Raw genomic sequence first — 18,886 nt, 5'->3', positions numbered from 1 at the left:
TAAGTAATTAAAATTGGATTTTCTTCTCACATCTAAAAATCTAAAACAGGTAGATGTAAATAATGGCATCCAAGTACTCACCATGGGACAGAAATACTAGCAATATATATTTGATGACACTCATTTATTTATTACCATGTTTATTACCATATTGAATATTTATTTATTTTTCACCATATTAATTTATTTATTACCATATGCTACTGACTTGTAAACAGGTAACAGAAACAGTACAGGACCAGTTCTCAACGCTTAATGCACTAAGTCAGTGGGTTTGAAGGAATCGCTTTTCTCAGGGGACACTCCAGCAAACAGACCAGGGTCTTTCAGATGACTGTGCCCAGTGCCAGAGCAGGCGCAGGGGCAGTCCTGCCTGCTGTCTTCCATGTGGGCAGGTGACCACACACAGACCCACCTTGCACGCTTTACAGAGATGGGTGAGAACCCCTTAGCTGGCAAACACGGACAGCGAGTCCATCTTTTACTCAAGCACGGACTCCTTAAGTGCTCTCCACAAGCCAGGCGCTGGGCTAAGGATGTTGAGGGGAACACAGCAGACCCAAACATCTAGAAAGAAGTCTTAATGGCCACTATCTAGGAGTGACAGAATTACTAGTGATTTCTAGTTTGTTCTTGACACTTAGAATGCACACATACTGCTTCCAAAAGAAACAACAAAGTCTATGCTTTTGCAAATCATGTCAAAGCAAGCAAGCATGAGAAATAACAAAAAATCTTTGGAGAAATAATCATTCTTAAACATTATGGTCAAAAACATAAATAGATGGGTCTCTTTAAAGCACAATCAGGCAAATTTCCAACAGAATTTGATCTGCATATACCCTTTGACCCCGAAACTCCACTTCCAGAATCTTCCTACAAACAATTTTATAAGTGTAAAGAAAGATGCAGGTATGGAAGGATGTTCAAGCACTTTCTGTGAAAGCGAAAAACCCTGGAAACATCACCAGGGGAGTACGACACAAAGCATGAGGTAGCCTGACAAAGGACCACTGTGTTGTCAATGAAAAGAATGAAGGAAACCTGTTTGTGCTGATATGAAAAACTCCAAAAAAATATGAGATGATGTGTATATAGCATATTACTCTTTTTGTTAAAAATTTCAAGAGGATAATCATAGGAAACAAACAGGGTTGCTGGGGGGAGGGTGGGAGGAAAAGATAATAGAGTTCGCGTAAAATTTTAAAATTTCTTGGAAAAACAAAAATTTCAAGAGGATAAACAAGCCAAAAAGAAAGCCTGATGATGGTAAATCCCATGAAGTTGATTTAAGCATAAGGTATAAAATGACTTATTTTTCATTTTCCTCTGATATTGGTAAATTTTCTATCACGCATATTATTCTTAATTTAAAAAAAAGGTTTCTTTTCTGGGAAAAAGAAAATTTCCACACACCAAACACCTCCAAAAGAGTGGGATTATGGACAATCTTTTTCTTTCTCTGCTTTCCTGTACTCTGCACATTTATACAGGAATATAATGTTTACAACACGATAAGGTAGTTAAATTTTTTTTTCTCACAAAGAAACGAAAAAGGTGAATCTGTAGAATTGATTAAAAAAAAGTATTCTGAATGGATAGAAAAGATATTCTAGGTGAACCAAAGCAGTTAACAGTTTTTAGCTTAAGGAGAAAAAGGCTGACATGTGTAAGCATGTGAATGTTCTGTAGATGTTGACAAATTCTTCCCTATCTTGGAAGAACATCGAACAAATGAAAACAGACATTAAATCACCTCAAGACAAAGTACGGAAGCCTGCAGGAACTACCTTACAAGTGACTCGGGGGGGGGCTCAGGAGGTTCTTCATCTACACTCTTAAGAGGTTAAAAGCAGACAAGAATGATTATTCAGCATCTTAGTCCTTATCTCCCCTAAAAGGAAGGATCGAGAGCAGAGAAATTCTTCAAAAGCTTTCCAAACCCTTGACTTGAGGTCCCATTATAAATTACTGATTATTACAAGCAGAGTCCAGGAAAAGTAGGGCCACTGCACAGGAAAGAAGTACTTGTCAGCAATACACACATAAAAACAGTTTTGCAAAGCGTATCAGAACCTCCAAACAAAAGTCCATTTCTCCGAGTCTCACTGAATCCACACTATGAATTCTCTGACCTTGGTAAAATCTTTGATGAGGTCGGCTGCTCTCACACCGTTCTGTACATTAAAGCTGATATCAACTTTCACTTCAGTAAAAGAATCTGTTAATTTAATAATAGGTACCTAGAAAGAGAAGAAAAGCAAAAGGCAAAATTAAAACACTTAAACAACATAATCAGGGGATGGAAAAGTTACTAGACTTGAGGTCTCCACCTCCTCATGAGGACGGAAGAACTCCTGAGTGTCCTGAAAACTACACACCACACTTCCCTCGGCCTGTTAGATACTTTACATATTTAGCATTTAACCTCATACACTGTATTGCATCATTTCTATTGGCTGAGAATTTTGAAATCACGTAACAAAAACCTTTCTCAATATTTTGTACTTTGAATAACAGTTTCCAGCTCAGTATAACATCAAGAATTATGAATGTCAGGCCTTCAGCAAATTGTTCCTAATTAGAAAGCTGCTAGATTAGGTGAAACACAATAATCCACTGGTATTATTGGTCAATTTTGCAAATAGCCCATAAAACAACCTACCAAGAGAAGTTAAGACATGAGAATTATTCTCAAATTTAAAAAATGATTGAATGATTTATATGAGATATTAGAAATTCTTAAAAAAAAAAAAAAGGCAAACCATAAGAGACTCTTGAGGAAATAAACTGAGGGTTGATGGAGGGGAGGGGGGTAGGGGAATGGGGTAATTGGGTGATGGGCATTAAGGAGGGCACTTGATGTAATGAGCACTGGGTGCTATATGCAACTGATGAATCACTGAACTCTACCCTTGAAACTAATAATAAAGTATATGTTAACTAAACTGAACTTAAATAAAAAATTATATAAAAAAAAAAAAAAGGCTCTGGGGCACCTGGCTGGCTCAGTCAAGAGAGTATGTGATTCTTGATCTCAGGGTCGTGACTTTGAGCCCCATGTTGGGTACAGAGATTAAATAAATTTTTTTTTTAAAGGCTCTATTTGCGCCATGTATTAGAAAACTCAGGCCAGCAAACTCTATCTGCAGAATTGGGTTTCCAAATTAATAGCTTTTTATAAGAAATAGTATAAGTTGTTTTTGTCCTAAGGAAAGCTAACATAAAAAACTCCAAACTTCTAAAATAGATTCGATTTATTTCTATAATGAGCATCCATGAACGTTCTTTAATGGCCTTTCTAGATAAAGTATCAAGTTACTTGATCAACAAAATTTCAATCACAGTTGCCCCTTGAACAACACAAGTTTCAACTGTGCGCTTAACTTTTACACAATTTTACACAATACCGTAAATGTACTGTCCTTACGATTTTCCTAACATTTTCCTCCCTCTAGCTTGCTTTATTCTAAGAACGTAGTATATAATACATATAACACACAAAATATGTGCTAACCAACTGTTTATGTTATCAGTAATCCTCTCAGTCAGCAGACAGCTCTTAGTAGTTTTGGGGGCATCCAAAGTCACATGTGGATTTTTTTTTTTAAGATTTATTTATTTGAGAGAGCAAGAATGAGAGAGAAAGAGAGCACATGAGAGGGGGGAGGGTCAGAGGGAGAAGCAGGCTCCTCGCTGAGCAGGGAGCCCGATGCGGGACTCGATCCCGGGACTCCAGGATCATGACCTGAGCCGAAGGCAGTCGCTTAACCAACTGAGCCACCCAGGAGCCCCACATGTGGATTTTCAACCGTGTAGGGGACCCCCATGCTGTTCAAGAGTCAACTGTATATATAATTTTTCAAGGACAAACAGTAAGAGAGAAGAACAACATCATCTGTATAACTATAAGCTGTTTAATAGATCGCCATATTTTTATTTATACTTTTTTATATTTAAAAACTCTACAGTGGGTATTATATATAAGATCGAGTAATTTTTTAAAGAAATATATAACCACAAGTTCATTTGTTTCACAAACAAAATTTATATACAAGGACTGTGATCATTAATGAAAGGAAAGAATCATTTATTGAGAAGCCAACTATGCTCACCAAAATTAAATTTTAATTTTTTAAGTTTCATGCATTAGTAACTAGAGATTTTTCAATGAAATGTCAGAAGAACTTACAGTTGCTTTGTCTAGAACTTTCACCGAATCCTCATCAGCAACTTTATGTTTCCGAAGGGCTTCTTCCAGGGTCCAGAGGGGAAGGTTCTCCCACTTCCCAAATACCACGAGATCGATGTCACTGAACACAGAACACAGAACACACACACACAAGTTGTTTGAAGAAGAAACTGTACTTGTTTTCACTTAGGTTCAGGCTTCCAGACTTCAAATTAGTGCAGTGAAAACCTATTTCTCACACTGCCCAATGAAGACCAAATGTGTTGGTGGAGGCTGCTTTTTAGAGGGGAAGGGGAGGCTGGTGACTGTAACAACCATCTCCTCCTAGTCATTTCGCAGAAGTCAGGCCTCAGGAAACAGGGTGATTTTGAAAGAAGTAAAGCCTCAGAGAACACCAGTGAACATTTCCTGTTTGTGAAGGTTTCTGGGACTAAAAAACTTAAGACATGCCCATGTGGATGAGATTAACTGATTAACTCTGATTTAGATAATTAAGTGTAAAAAGTAAGTTGCAAACAGTGTATGTAGGATGCCACCATTTGGATGAAAAAGGAAGAAGACACACGCCCATTTCCTTTTATATGTATAGAATGTTCCAGGGAGGATGTGTGAGAAACCAGTACCAGTGGCTCCTCCAGGAGCAGGGGACACAGGTGGGGTCCAAGCTTTTCACTGTAATTATTGTGTGCCTTTTCCATCTGAACTATGGGAATGTACTACATATTCAGAAAATTCAATTAAAATTTTCACAGTGACTCAGGGTTTTGCTAAAACTCAGAATCTAAATAAGGAAAAATATTCATGAATGCCAAGTTGGATATTTTATGGCTTTTATGGGCCTACGATAGCAACGGGCAGAACAGAAATTGCTAGGATCTCTCCACATCAACACATTTTAAGTTTGGGTAAAGTAGATCAAATCAAGCTCAAATCCAAAAACATGATGGATGCCTACAGTTAAAATCATACGGTACTGTGCACCCAAAACTGTGTTAGGAGGGTAAATCTCACATGAAGTATTCTTACCACAATAAAAGCAAAAGCAAACACATGGTGAAATTTCAGTTTATAGAAAACAGGTTTTCACCCCTTGGGGAAGGCTCATCATCCCCCAAAAGGCCCCACCCTGCCCCAGGCCATGGGCCACGACTGGCCTCATTTAAGGAGACTGAAATTAGTAAGGGGCCTTCCTCAGAGAAGAGTCTGGAGCCTGAAGCTCCGGGTCCGGATGCTGGAACAACTGCTAATAGTCTTAGTTCTTAATAAGAAATGACAGGGCTGTCATTCCGGAGTGTAAAAGGCTGCATCGTATAATACGACATCGACGGCTGAGTTAGTGGGTTCAGTTATGGAGGCGAACAGTTCTCTGCAGGCAGGTGGTCAACTGCCGAAATTGTTAACGGAGTCCACTTTCACATCTATCCCAGGTGACAGAGGTGTCAGTTTGAGAGGATCATCTCAAGTGATATCCTACCCTCAAGGTAATTCAAATAAAATACAGATAAAGTGAATTTTCATTTCATAAATCTCTTTTGTTTCTACTCTTCCACCATCAATAGCCAAAATCCAGAAAAAGGCACAATCCCCTGAAAGCTTCATAAATGTACTAACCTAGTAGGTAAATACAGGCCAGTTTTAAAACTTCCAAATATCTGGACCTGAAATAGAAAAAATTATTAACATTAAAGTATCCAATGAAAAGCCACCATGCTATGGAGAAATGTTGGGGTTTTGCTACCCTCTGTTGGTGTTTTTTAGTACTACAAGAGCATTTTTTTGTTTGTTTTAAGATTTTATTTATTTACTTGACAGAAACACAGTGAGAGAGGGAACACAAGCAAGGGGAGTGGGAGAGGGAGAAGCAGGCTTCCCGCAGAGCAGGAAGTCCGATGCAGGGCTCGATCCCAGGACCTTGGGATCATGACCTGAGCCAAAGGCAGACGCTCAACGACTGAGCCACCCAGGTGCCCTAAGAGCATTTTTTTTATAACACCATGGCTTTCCGGAAGCAGGAATGCTACCTCTCATACGCAGACATTAGGAAAATCCTTTAAACTTACAAGGTTAAAATATCAAATGCCCAGATTGAAATAGAAAACTTTCAAAAGTAATATTCAAGTCACTCGTGTTCCCTTATAAGGCAGAGACATGTTCAACAAAGGCATAATTTGGGTTCCCTAGGCGAGAATCTTCTCGAGGGCCCATGAGTTAGGGTCAGCGGCAGGCCAGCTCCACGGAGAACAGCAGGCAGTGTCATCCTAACGCCTTGCTGAGGCGTAAAACCAGACACATCCTATCTCAGCCAGGGAGCACAGCAGAAGGCTCAGGGTGGGCGAGGAATTGCAATAAAGGGTGAACACTCGGCCCCAGAGGAGAGATGGACCCGGGAATGGAATCACAGGTACGTGTCTCTCCCCTGGGAACAAAAAGATGGATAAAACCCCCCACCTCCAGAGGAGGAGAATTAATTTAAATCACGGTTTCTCAACCTCAGCACGGCTGACGTTCAGGGCAGACAGCTGTCTGTGAGGGGCTGTCCTGTGCATTGTACAATGTTTAGGAACATCCTTGGCCTCTACCCACTATATGCCCAGAGCACCTTACCAGTCAATGATAATCAAAATGTCTCCAACACTGCCAAGGGACCCCTGGGTGGCAAACTCACCCGCCGCTGAGAGACACAGACTTGGAGCACATGGGAGAATCCATGTGACCACACAGTAGCTGCTCAATAAAATAAAATTGACCCCCCCCACCATCAACCCCTTCCCTTCACCTACAGTATTTTATTCAAAGATCTTCTGTTTTGCCAACTGGACAAAAGAAACTTCCCTAGGACCCCCATCACCATCCCATGACAAAGTCTAAAGAAAAGCCATGTAACACAGAGTAATGGATTCTAACTTCTTTGAAAGCACAAAATTGTGTAACAGACCCTCAAAAAAAAAAAAAAGCCCTAAAAAAGTATTCACTTAGTTTCAACAACAAGAATCACAAATAAGCAGCAAAGAGGAAATCTTGGGTTCTGTTCACTGGGTGGGTCTGCAGAGGGAGACAAGGAAGGGCCAGAAAGAAGGAAACAGCAGTATCAAGAAAGGAAAACAGACTTATGCCTGCATTCGCCTAAGAAAATGAACTTCTAATGACATAAGAAACTTCTACTTGAGAGCTACCATACGACCCAGGAATTGCACTACTGGGTATTTATCCCAAAGATACAAATGTAGGGATCCGAACGGGTACGTGCACCCCGATGTTTATAGCAGCAATGTCCACAATAGCCAAACTGTAGAAAGAGCCAAGATGTCCATCGACAGATGAATGGATAAAGAAGCTGTGGTATATATACACAATGGAATATTATGCAGCCATCAAAAGGAATGAGATCTTGCCATTTGCAATGACGTGGATAGAACTGGAGGGTGTTATGCTGAGTGAAAGAAGTCAATCAGAGAAAGATATGTATCATATGACCTCACTGATATGAGGAATTCTTAATCTCAGGAAACAAACTGAGGTTTGCTGGAGTGGTGGGGGGTGGGAGGGATGGGGTGGCTGGGTGATAGACATTGGGGAGGGTATGTGCTATGGTGAGTGCTGTGAATTGTACAAGACTGTTGAATCACAGATCTGTACTTCTGAAACCAATAATGCAATATATGTTAAGAAAAAAAAAAAAAGAAGAAGATAGCCGGAGGGGAAGAATGAAGGGGGGGAAATCGGAGGGGGAGACGAACCATGAGAGATGATGGACTCTGAAAAACAAACTGAGGGTTCTAGAGGGGAGGGGGGTGGGGGGATGGGTTAGCCTGGTGATGGGTATTAAAGAAGGCACGTTCTGCATGGAGCACTGGGTGTTATACACAAACAATGAATCATGGAACACTACATCACAAACTAATGATATAATATACGGTGATTAACATAACAATAAAAAATTTAAAGAGAAAAAAAGAAACTTCTACTTGACATTTTCATTTGGCTATAAACAATTAACATTTGTACCAGCAGGTTGGAACAAAACAGTAGTGGGATTTTCCTACATCAGATCCAGTAACACACTACTACAAGAAGGCCTGATCTTTCTTCTCTGTATACTAATGATTCCTAAATGTAGTTTACCTTTAGTATTGCTATTCAGCACTACAAAGAAAGAGTTTTAACTAAGTCAACCGATTCACTGCAAAAATTAGGATGCCCCGAATTCTAAAGGCTAGAGGAAACCATTTGCCTTTAAAATTTAATTGGACCATAAGTGGTGAGACGCACATAGACTTGAGTATGAGGACTGAGACTCTCTCCAGCCTGTGCACAGGGACAGCGCCCTCAGCACCCAGCTACCCAGACAGGTACTCACATCCGCACTGGGCCAGAGCTCCTTAATCACACTCTCGATCCTGTTCACCACCTCCATCCGCATCTTCTCCTCCTCTGGTCTTGGAGACATGTATTCATAAAAATCACTGATTTCTTCATGCAGACTGAAGGAAAAAAAAAAAAAGCAGGGAAGTTAATATTATAGGCAACGCCAGTCTGATGAGAAATCACTATCTTAAATACCCTTATCTAATTAAGTCTTATAACTTTACTGATGACTTTATGTTCATAGACTTCTACCTTAATTTTAATGTTACAACTGATGCTAGGCTAAGATGGGAATATACAGAATTTAATAAAAAAAAAAATGCCGTAAGAGTTACATTAAATAAGAAATTCCAAGAAGTCTTTTTTTTTTAAAGATTTTATTTATTTGATAGAAAGCGAGAGAGCACAAGCAGGGGGAGCAGTAGAGGGAGAGGAGAAGCAGGCTCCCCGCAGAGCAGGGAGCCCGATGCGGGGCTTGATCCCAGGACCCTGGGATCGTGACCTGAGCTGAAGGCAGACGCTTAACCATCTGAGCCACCCAGGCGCCCCAAAATTCCAAGAAGTCTTAACGGCAACAGAGTATAGCAGCTACCGTGGACTAGATTAACGTGCCCGTGCAGAACACTCACTGCGTGGACATGCGCTGGTGACATTTTTTTTATTTTTAAATTTTAATATGGAAGGCCCGGCCTCTGCCTTTACACTTCAATCCGGTAGACACCAACACAGAAAGATACAGAATCCAGATGCCACAGGTGAGCTTCCTGGCCATAGAGCGCTGACCCTCTCACCCCTCTATGATCTATTCCTCACAGGAGCAAAACAGCATGTCTTTTGGGGCGCCTGGGTGGCTCAGTCGTTAAGCATCTGACTTGGGCTCAGGTCATGATCTCAGGGTCCTGGGATCGAGCCCCACATCGGGCTCCCTGCTCGGCGGGAAGCCTGCTTCTCCCTCTCCCATTCCTCCTGCTGTGTTCCCTTTCTCACTGTGTCTCTCTGTCAAATAAATAAAAATCTTAAAAAAAAAAACAAAACAGCATGTCTTTTGTGATGTTTGCTTAGTGAATCAAGCGTCAGATGAACAAGTGAGCCAGGGACCGTCAGCAGAGACCTGAAAAGAATGGCCAGCAGACAAGGCTCCATGAAGGAGCTAAAGATTTCAGAGCCCAGGAGGAAGGAGGCTGCCCGGGGAAGCACTAAGCAAACTCCACGGGCTGCGAATGATGGAGGTGCAGGAGAAGCCACCGAGGAACGTGGGCCCCTGGCCACAGCTGGCTCCGAATGAGGAGCTAAGAAGTTTGGACTTTCCTAGGGGAACAAGGAGCTACTTCCATGTTTCTGAGAGGGAACAGGGAAAGACTGACTTCAAAAATGCAGCATCTGAAGAAGATTCGTCTGGCAACTGTGTCGACAATGGACTGGCCAAGAGACAAGACTGGATGCAGAGAGAGCAGTCCATAAATTACTGCAACTGCAGAAGGGCTGGACGAAGGCCTGGGGGGGGTGGCACAGGAAAGGAACGGGCGCACGCACACACGCCTACACACACGCACTTGCACACACACATGCTCACGCGCGCGTGCACACACAAACACACACAAACACACACACACAATGGCTGGGCCTGCAGAGCTCGACCAGCAGTGGGAAGAAGGAGGCTGGAGAATCAATGAACAGGATGAAAGGAAAATCCCACTAGGCCGGCTACTGAGTTGAACGCAGTCGATTATTACCGGAGGACAGAAGAAACTGAAGGTAGCAGGTGCAGCTGTGAGGAGCCACCTTTAGGAGGGGAAAGTGAGGGGGCAATGGGAGGAAATCTGCTAAACTTCCGCTGAATGCTGGCGACCCCGGAGGCCGCGTGAGGATGGATCTCACAGGGTCTCCTCGGACAACAGTGGTGGAGCAGGAGGCCAGGAGGAGGGTGCTAAGAGCAACGGCTGCCAAGGGCCTGGGAGCGAGAGGGGCACCCGGCAGGGCTGGGGGCAGGCATGGAGGGCAGCCCCGCGGAACACAGTCCTGAAGGATCCTGGTTTAGAGCAGTTACATGAGTCCCAGGAAGCTGGAAGCACCAGGAAACAAAAACTGATCTTGAGGAAGGAAAAAAAAAATGCCTAATTCCCAACCCCCACTTGGCTATAACATTTAAAACGTGGCCAAGTAAGCAACAACAGTCTGCCTCTTCTAACGTTTTATTTTTAGACTAAGAGTCAAAAAACTTGAGTTCTAGACTCAGGCTCTGCCTGAAGGCAGCTGTGTTCCTTCAGAAAGGGACTGGTGCTCTCCAGCCTCAGTGTCCCTCAGGCACAAGCTGGGGGTTAGCAACCAGGATCCTTTTCAGGCCCTTAATGTCAAAAGCTGGTCCATTTGGTAAGGAATAATTTGGAGCGGTGTTCGGCTCGTGTACTGTGCAACGCTGCAAAAACAAAACAAAACAAACAAAAAAAAAACCCCCACCAAACTGGATCTTAAAACTCCAGGGAGTTTTGCACCCAAATCCGTACACCTCCCAGTGGGGTCAAGTCTTCCTGAGTACACTGCTGGGTACCTTAGGATCATCACCTTCTGATTTTTTTCTTAAAGCTTCCAGGGTTTTTTCCTAAGGCTATCCCCTTCAGGTTCTTGAAGACAACAGCTAAAATGATCAGTCCAAAAATTCCACAGTTTGTGCTGCTCTTTCAGAAGGATGAGGACCACAAATTAAAAGGAAAACAGATTTCTTAACTAACTGGATCGTTTGCTATGAATGATCAAAGCATATTTGTGGTCCAAAACCACTGGGGAATACTTCCATTTTAACCAACGGGAGAAACCCCTAAACGTCACTGTATCTACTCCACAAAGGCCCATTTACACCATTTCTAATTCAAATACAGGCAAAAAATATTTAGCCCAATTTCCAGTTAATCTTCAAATCACAAGAAACTGAGTGAGAATTTATTCTCTAGACATTATTGAGTGCCTAGTTAAACACACTAGAAGGAAAGAAGGGTTCATCAGTCAAAAGTGATCCTTGTCCAGTCTAATGAAAAGAAATACTCCATTTAAAGTAGTTTTGTGGTGGATAACATAGAAGTTCCACACTGTTCCACCACAGGCAGGCTTCAGATGACCAGAAGGAGAGCTTTCCAATGACCACAGCTGCAGGGAATGGAATGGGTTGCCTTGAAGGGTAATGAGGTCCCCATCACTGCAAGTGTAAATAAAGAAACTAAATGATCATGAGGCAAACAAAGGTCTAATAAGACACTTTTTTTTTTTCTTGAGATTTTAGGGGCACCTTGGTGGCTCAGTTGGTTAAGTGTCTGACTCTTGATTTCGGCCCAGGTCATGATCTCAGTCAGGGTCGTGGGATCAAGCCCCGTGTCCGGCTCCGTGCTCAGCACGGCTCCACGCTCTCCCTCTGCTCCTCCCCCACCTGTGTTCTCTCTCTCTAAAATAAATAAATAAAATCTTAAAAATAAGAAAAAGATTTATAAGCAATCTCTATACCCAATGTGGGGCTCAAACCTACAATCCCAAGATCAAGAGTCGCTTGTTTCACCAACTGAGGTACCCCACAGACACTTCTGAACTTGGTAAAAAATGGAAAAGATTCTAAAATTCCATTTATCACTAGGGTCTAGGTTTCTGATTAGCACATCAAGCCGGATAAGCTTTTAAAATAAGACCACCCTAAACATTAATATTCCATGGAACCATCTCCCTATTTAGGAAAAACTGGTTCCACAGGTTATTCTAATTCTTTTATTGATTTGCATGTGTGACACTGGAAGCGGGGGGGGGGGGGGGGGGGGGGGGGGGGGAGGGTGTGGGGGGAAGGAGGGTTACTGAAACTCAATACACTCCAACAGTAAGAACACGAGAACCCACCTCAGGTCGCCGGGGCCATCTCCTCCCCACGCGGGAGGAACACAAACATCACTGCCTCTCTCGCCTACCTGCAACTAGCTATGCGTAAAACCCTTCAGGAATCGAGAAATCTTAGTACGCTGAGGGAAAAAACTTCCAGTACAGATTTTTAAGTCATCTTGAGGTAGCTCTATCTCTGTGGACTGTATATGATTTTACTGGCACGGTGCCACAGATCGTCTAGGTGCTTAAAGAATCCTGAAGGAACAGAATCCTGTTTTTGGAGCGCCCACTATATGCCTGGCACACTTTATTAGGTCAGCATGATGACCTAATAAAGGCCAGAGACTAGAGAAACTCTGTAAGCTTGCTTTCACAAATTAAGGTAACTTTATGCCTCTGAAATCCTCCAACCACACAGGGAAAATTTCAATTTCTCCCACATCGGGATCAAAACTCAGTTGTGATTAATTAGTAAATATGGCTGAATGTCTCCTACCCCAGCCTTACAGTTTCTCATTTTAATGTGGAAATATGACTCTTTTTTTAAAGATTTTATTTATTTATTTGACAGAGAGAGACACAGCAAGAGCGGGAACACGAGCAGGGGGAGTGGGAGAGGGAGAAGCAGGCTTCCCGCGGAGCAGGGAGCCCGATGCAGGGCTCGATCCCAGGAGACCCGACCGAAGGCAGACGCTTAACGACTGAGCCACCAAGGCGCCCCTGAAAATATAACTCTTGACCAAAACTCATATGTGACCAAAACACAGTGCCTTCTATTAGGGCATCGGTATTTGTTTTTTTAAAAGGAAAAGTGAGCAAGAAAGCACTCCACTCCCTGTTTATAAAGGAAAAGTATGTTACATAAAAGCAGTATGATAAAATAAGTGCCACTGTGTAACTGGGAAGGGTGCCCCCCAAAAAGAATGTGAATCGAAATTAATTTGCTAGGGAAAAATTTACATTAACCTCAAAATTAGTAACAATTTAATGAGACAAGAAAGAGATATAAACAAAAAAGTTTCTATATTTTTAAAAAGTATAATGCACAGATCATTTAAATCAAAAGAGAAGCAAAAAAAAAAAAAAAAATCACTTTGGCTCTGAGATAAGCTCTACCAGAGGAGAAGTGCTAGCCTTTCAAAAATACACGAATTTCATAATGCTCATCAATAAGAGGGGGGTTAAGAATGTAAAGAAATGGCCCTCGAAGGCTCAATTTCTCTGGCTATATAAAAGGGAAGAACCTGTTTCACGCCTTTTCAACTGGGCTGCCGGGGGGGGGGGGGGGGGGGGGGGGGGGGGGGGATATGAGTAGCTTAGGAACCTCTGCATCCCTAAAGCCAGAGGCAGCCTCCCTGATGCCTCCCAGGCCAAGGCAGGCAGAAGAGCCCCTGCTGGTCCCCGCTGAGACTCACCCAACATCTGTTAAGGGGCTAACACTCGCCTTCCTCAGGGACACCTGCCAGGCCTGCAACTTGCCTGGGCCACCTCCACACCAAGGTCAAGCTTTCCAGTTTTCTTAACTGAAGTCCTCATTAATTACAAACTTCAGACTCACATGAAAGCACTGACAAAGTTCTATTCAACTACTATCCATAACAAGATACTTCCCCCCACCAAAATGTTACGGTTAATAATAACCAATTTTGACAAAGATATATGGAAAAGGCACTTGCATGCTACATGTGAAAATATAAATTACTACAACCTCTCCAATGGTTGTAGTAATTGTCCTAATTAATGGTAACAACATTTATATGAATAATTTTTTAAAATTCCCTTTTTCTTGAAGATTTTATTTCAAGAGACAGAGTGAGTAAGCACACATGCAAGCAGGGGGGAGAGCAGAGGGAGAAGGAGAGAATCTCAAGCAGACTCCACCCTGATTGTGGAGCCCAATGCAGGGCTCGATCTCTCGCGACATGACCTGAGCCAAAACCAAGAGTTGGACGCTTAACCGACTGAGCCACCCAGGCACCCCCGTCTATTACCTTGATTGTGGTGATGGTTTCAGGGGTGTATGCCTGTGTCCAAACTCATCAGGTTGAATATTTGCATTAACTATGTACAGTTTTTTGTATACCAATTATACTTCAATAAAGCTGTTTTTAAAAAGTCCCTTTCTGGGGCACCTGGGTGGCTCAGTTGTTAGGCATCTGCCTTCGGCTCGGGTCATGATCCCAGGGTCCTGGGATCGAGCCCCGCATCGGGCTCCCTGCTCGGCGGGAAGCCTGTTTCTCCCTCTCCCACTCCCCCTGCTTGTGTTCCCTCTCTCGCTGTCTCTCTCTCTCTGTGTCAAATGAATAGATAAAATCTTTAAAAAAAAAAGAACAGTTGCTGCAGATTTAAAAAAAAAAAGTCCCTTTCTTTTTATCATTCAGAAGTACTGAGGGAATAAGGATATTCACCACAGCATTATCTGGAAAACTAAAAAATTGAGAAACAGCCTCAATGTCCATCAATGGAATCCAATTAAATAATCAGAGCAGCACTCACGGACCTTCCCTTAAATTACAGCCAATAATCCATTAAAAAGAAGGAAGTAGAGCTATATGAGCTGATGAGAAAGATCTCAGATGTGTTCAGCTTAAAAGAAAAAGCACATGTGTTTAACAAGATTCATTACAGGTGCATTAAAAAGACACACACACACACACACACACACACACACACAGTTTCTATTTGCATTACAAATTTTCTGGAAGGAGAACTGTTAACAGTGATTACCTTAAGGACAGGGCATGACAGGAGACTTAGGGAGACCAACGTCTTATTTCACATCATGCTGCACTAGTATAGAGTAGTACTATAAAAGCACAGAATTCTTTTCAAACTCTCAGTGTGTATTTGTTTGTCTACTTTTCTAAAGGGGTTATTATCTATTTAAAAAGATTACAGGCCATTTGTCGTTTTCTTTATATTTTCCCACGTAAAAGTGTGTGTTTGTGTGTGTATTTCTCCCAACCCCCAGAACAGAGTCTATATACCATACTGTTTACAGTGATTAAATCTGGTAAGTGAATCGGGAGTGGGTACGGATTCATTTTTTTTTAAAGATTTTATTTATTTATTTGAGAGAGAGAATGAGAAACAGAGAGCACGAGAGGGAAGAGGGTCAGAGGGAGAAGCAGACCCCCTGCTGAGCAGGGAGCCCGATGTGGGACTCGATCCCAGGACTCCAGGATCATGACCTGAGCCGAAGGCAGTCGCTTAACCAACTGAGCCACCCAGGCGCCCCCGGATTCATTTTTTAAAACTGTATACATTTAGGGGCATTTGGGTGGCACAGTTGGCTGAGCATCTGACTCTTGGTTTCAACTCAGGTCATGCTCTCGGAGTCATGAGATCGAGCCCTATATTAGGCTCCACGCTCAGTGAGGAGTCTGCTTGAGATTCTCTCTCCCTCTCGCTCTGCCCCCCCCACTCTCCCGCTCTCTCTCTCAAATAAATCTTTTTTTAAAATTTTTTAAAAGGTTTTTTTTAAGATTTTATTTATTTATTTGAGAGAGAGAGACAATGAGAGATAGAGAGCACAAGATGGAAGAGGGTCAGAGGGAGAAGCAGACTCCCCACCGAGCAGGGAGCCCGATGCGGGACTCGATCCCGGGACTCCAGGATCATGACCTGAGCCGAAGGCAGTCGCCCAACCAACTGAGCCACCCAGGCGCCCCAATTTTTGAAAAGATTTTTATTTGAGAGAGAGAGAGAGATAGCAAGAGACAGCACAAGCAGGAGGGAAAGGGAGAAGCAGGCTTCCACTAAGCAGGGGAGCCCGACACAGGGCTCGATCCCGGGACCCTGGGATCATGACCTGAGCCAAAGGCAGATGCTTAACCAACTGAGCCACCCAGGCACCCTAATAAATAAATCTTTTTAAAAAAATGTATACATTTAAACAGTCTACCTTTTAAAAATGCATCCATGTTAGGGGGTGCCTGGGTGTGCAGTCAGTTGAGCATCTGACTCTTGGCTTTGGCTCAGTTCATGATCTCAGGGTCATGAGATCAAGCCCCATGTCGGGCTCTGCACTCAGCGGGGAGTCAGCTTGATATTCTTTCTCCCTCTCCCTCTGTCCCTCTCACTTGTGGTCTTTCACTCTCTCAAATAAATAAATCTTTTAAAAAACCTCATACATGTTAATTACTGTTGTTAATTAACCTTTTTTTTTTAAGTAAGCTCTATGCCCAGTGTGGGGCTTGAACTCACAACCCTGAGATCATGCTCTACTGACTGAGCCAGCCAGGCACCCCACCTTTGTATATTTTTATAACAAGATCTTTATAATGACAATGAATACTCACTGAAGAAAACTAACATTTAAAGGAGGAAAAGACCCAAGTGTGTAGCCTCACAGACCAAAAAGTTACATGCCCAGCCACTGCAGAAACTGAGCACCGGTAGAAGGAACTCGGGTCAGCCTGTGAACAGCGCCGACCCCTGGGGAAACAGAGGGACCCCAAACCCATGCACACAGCAACAGACACACGACACAACATTTGGGAAGTTACTGCATATGCCTGACACAGTACAGGTACGGAGTTTCTGTTGGTGTCTGACTCACCCTTTCCAGGGATTTATAGACTTAGATGTGTATGTATATGCAAGACAAATTTCTGGAAGAATACATAAACACTGCTAGCAGGAGTTTCCTCTGGAGAGTGGGACTGAGGTCTAAGGTGCTGGCATTTCTCCCCTTCTGTCCTGTTTGATTTTTCTCAAATGCACACGGGCACCAAGAGAAGTGAGCAAGGCCTAGGGCGGTCCTGGTGCAGTCTGAACGACATCTTCAAGAGGCTCTAGAATTTAAATTTTACAAAGAAATTCACACACACACATACACATACCCGTGCTCCTATATTTTCAGCTGCCAGCTAGACACCCCTACCTAGATGTCACCTCCAAATCAATAAATCCAAAACTAAATTCCTTATCTTTCTCCAAAACCTATTCCTTCTCCTTGTGTTCTCCTCCCTGAATTACTCTTTCCCCAAATGGAAATTTCAGTCTTTCCTGGCTCATCCTTCTTCCTCATCCTCTGGGGTTAACAGGTCTCCATATCGTGTCCCTCCTACAAACAAAAATAAAAAACAAAAACCTTCCTGGGGCGCCTGGGTGGCTCAGTCGGTTAAGCGTCTGCCTTTGGCTCAGGTCATGATCCCGGGGTCCTGGGAATCGAGCCCCACATTAGGCTCAGCGGGGAGACTACTTCTCCCCCTCCCTCTGCCCCTCCCCCCCAGCTTGTGCTCTCTCTCACTCTCACTTACAGCTCCAGTCCTTCCTCCCTCCCCACCCCCCCTCAGTCCAGCACTGCAGTGGCCTCCAGACTGGCCTCCCTGCCCCCTGGCCTCTCCCTTCTCTAGGCCATCTTCCACCTCCTCAACCGACTTGTGTCACTTCCAAACTCCTTCTCAGGGCAGTCCCTGCCTTCTTAGGCTCTTCTTCCCAGTACAGCCACTAGAACCCTACTCCTGCACAGGCCAGCCTGTGCCTGGAGTACGTTCTCACTCAGACTTTGAGAGCGTAAATATCACCTCCCTGGTAAACTTCCCGCACACAGAATTCCCTTAGACCCTCCTCAGTGCTCCTGAGCCACGCTGGCCCAAGTCCTGCCTCTCGCCTTGCAGTCAATCCCAGAGCCATGACCCGTCTCCAGGCCTCCCCACTCAGACTCAGCTCCCCCGGGTTCAGCTGTGGGCCCAGATCCAGGACTCAGCCCAGAAGTGCTTCTTTACGAAGGGGCTCTCAGATCACAGGTGTCCATCTATCCACACCTATGTCCACACGGTGATAAAAAGGAGATTACATGCCTTAAAATGAGCATTCCCCAGGAAATGGACACTCATACATTGTGGGTCAACATGTCAGAACCAGAAAGGAGGGCAATTGGCCCGAGAGCTAGAGATGTCGATCAGAATTAAAGATGCCTATTCCACTTCTTAGAATGTAGCCTAAGGAAACAAGTCTGCATGTGTACAGAGATAGAGCTATTAAGAAAATATCCACAGGGGCGCCTGGGTGGCTCAGTCGTTAAGCATCTGCCTTCGGCTCATGTCATGATCCCAGGGTGCTGGGATCAAGCCCCACACTGGGCTCCCTGCTCAGCGGGAAGCCTGCTTCTCCCTCTCCCACTCCCCCTGCTTGTGTTCCCTCCCTCGCTGTGTCTCTGTCAAATAAATAAATAAAATTAAAAAAAATATATCCACAGCATGTAATTTTTTTAAAAGTTAAAGGTTTAGAAATATCTCAAAAATGGAATACCTTATTTTATATTTTAAGGTCGGCACCATGTGTATAATCTTCTACAGTACTGATGAAGATACAGCAAGGTCACTTAAAAAAAAAAGCCGTGCCTAACTAAATTAGGAAGATCACCGTATCAAAGCTAAAGGAAAAGCCCTCTACCTCTTCTATTTGTAGACAAGAAACGTACTCACATCCCAAATAATTCTCACTGTATCCTAAGATTCAAAAGTA

The 18,886-nt window shown here is 43.3% G+C and overlaps 1 protein-coding gene across 2 annotated transcripts in view; it reads right to left on the bottom strand.

The window, feature by feature from the left end:
* Positions 1-18,886, bottom strand: part of TENT4B (terminal nucleotidyltransferase 4B) — a 70,272-nt gene that overhangs the window by 9,381 nt on the left and 42,005 nt on the right. For both annotated transcript variants that reach the window (XM_028094536.2, XM_028094535.2), the window contains exons 2-5: positions 8,550-8,673; positions 5,804-5,850; positions 4,193-4,313; positions 2,136-2,243 (exon numbers count right to left, since the gene is read on the bottom strand). In XM_028094536.2, the coding sequence (XP_027950337.1) occupies positions 2,136-2,243; positions 4,193-4,313; positions 5,804-5,850; positions 8,550-8,673 (400 nt within the window). The remainder of the gene's footprint in view (positions 1-2,135; positions 2,244-4,192; positions 4,314-5,803; positions 5,851-8,549; positions 8,674-18,886) is intronic.

This window comes from Eumetopias jubatus, unplaced genomic scaffold (genome assembly GCF_037043125.1).
Source record: "Eumetopias jubatus isolate StellerSeaLion01/CBP00866 unplaced genomic scaffold, mEumJub1_p1.0 scaffold_10, whole genome shotgun sequence".
In the NCBI taxonomy this organism is placed as follows: Eukaryota; Metazoa; Chordata; class Mammalia; order Carnivora; family Otariidae; genus Eumetopias; species Eumetopias jubatus.
Note: the sequence above shows the minus strand (reverse complement) of the source record. Positions and strands in the feature narration are given on the sequence as shown.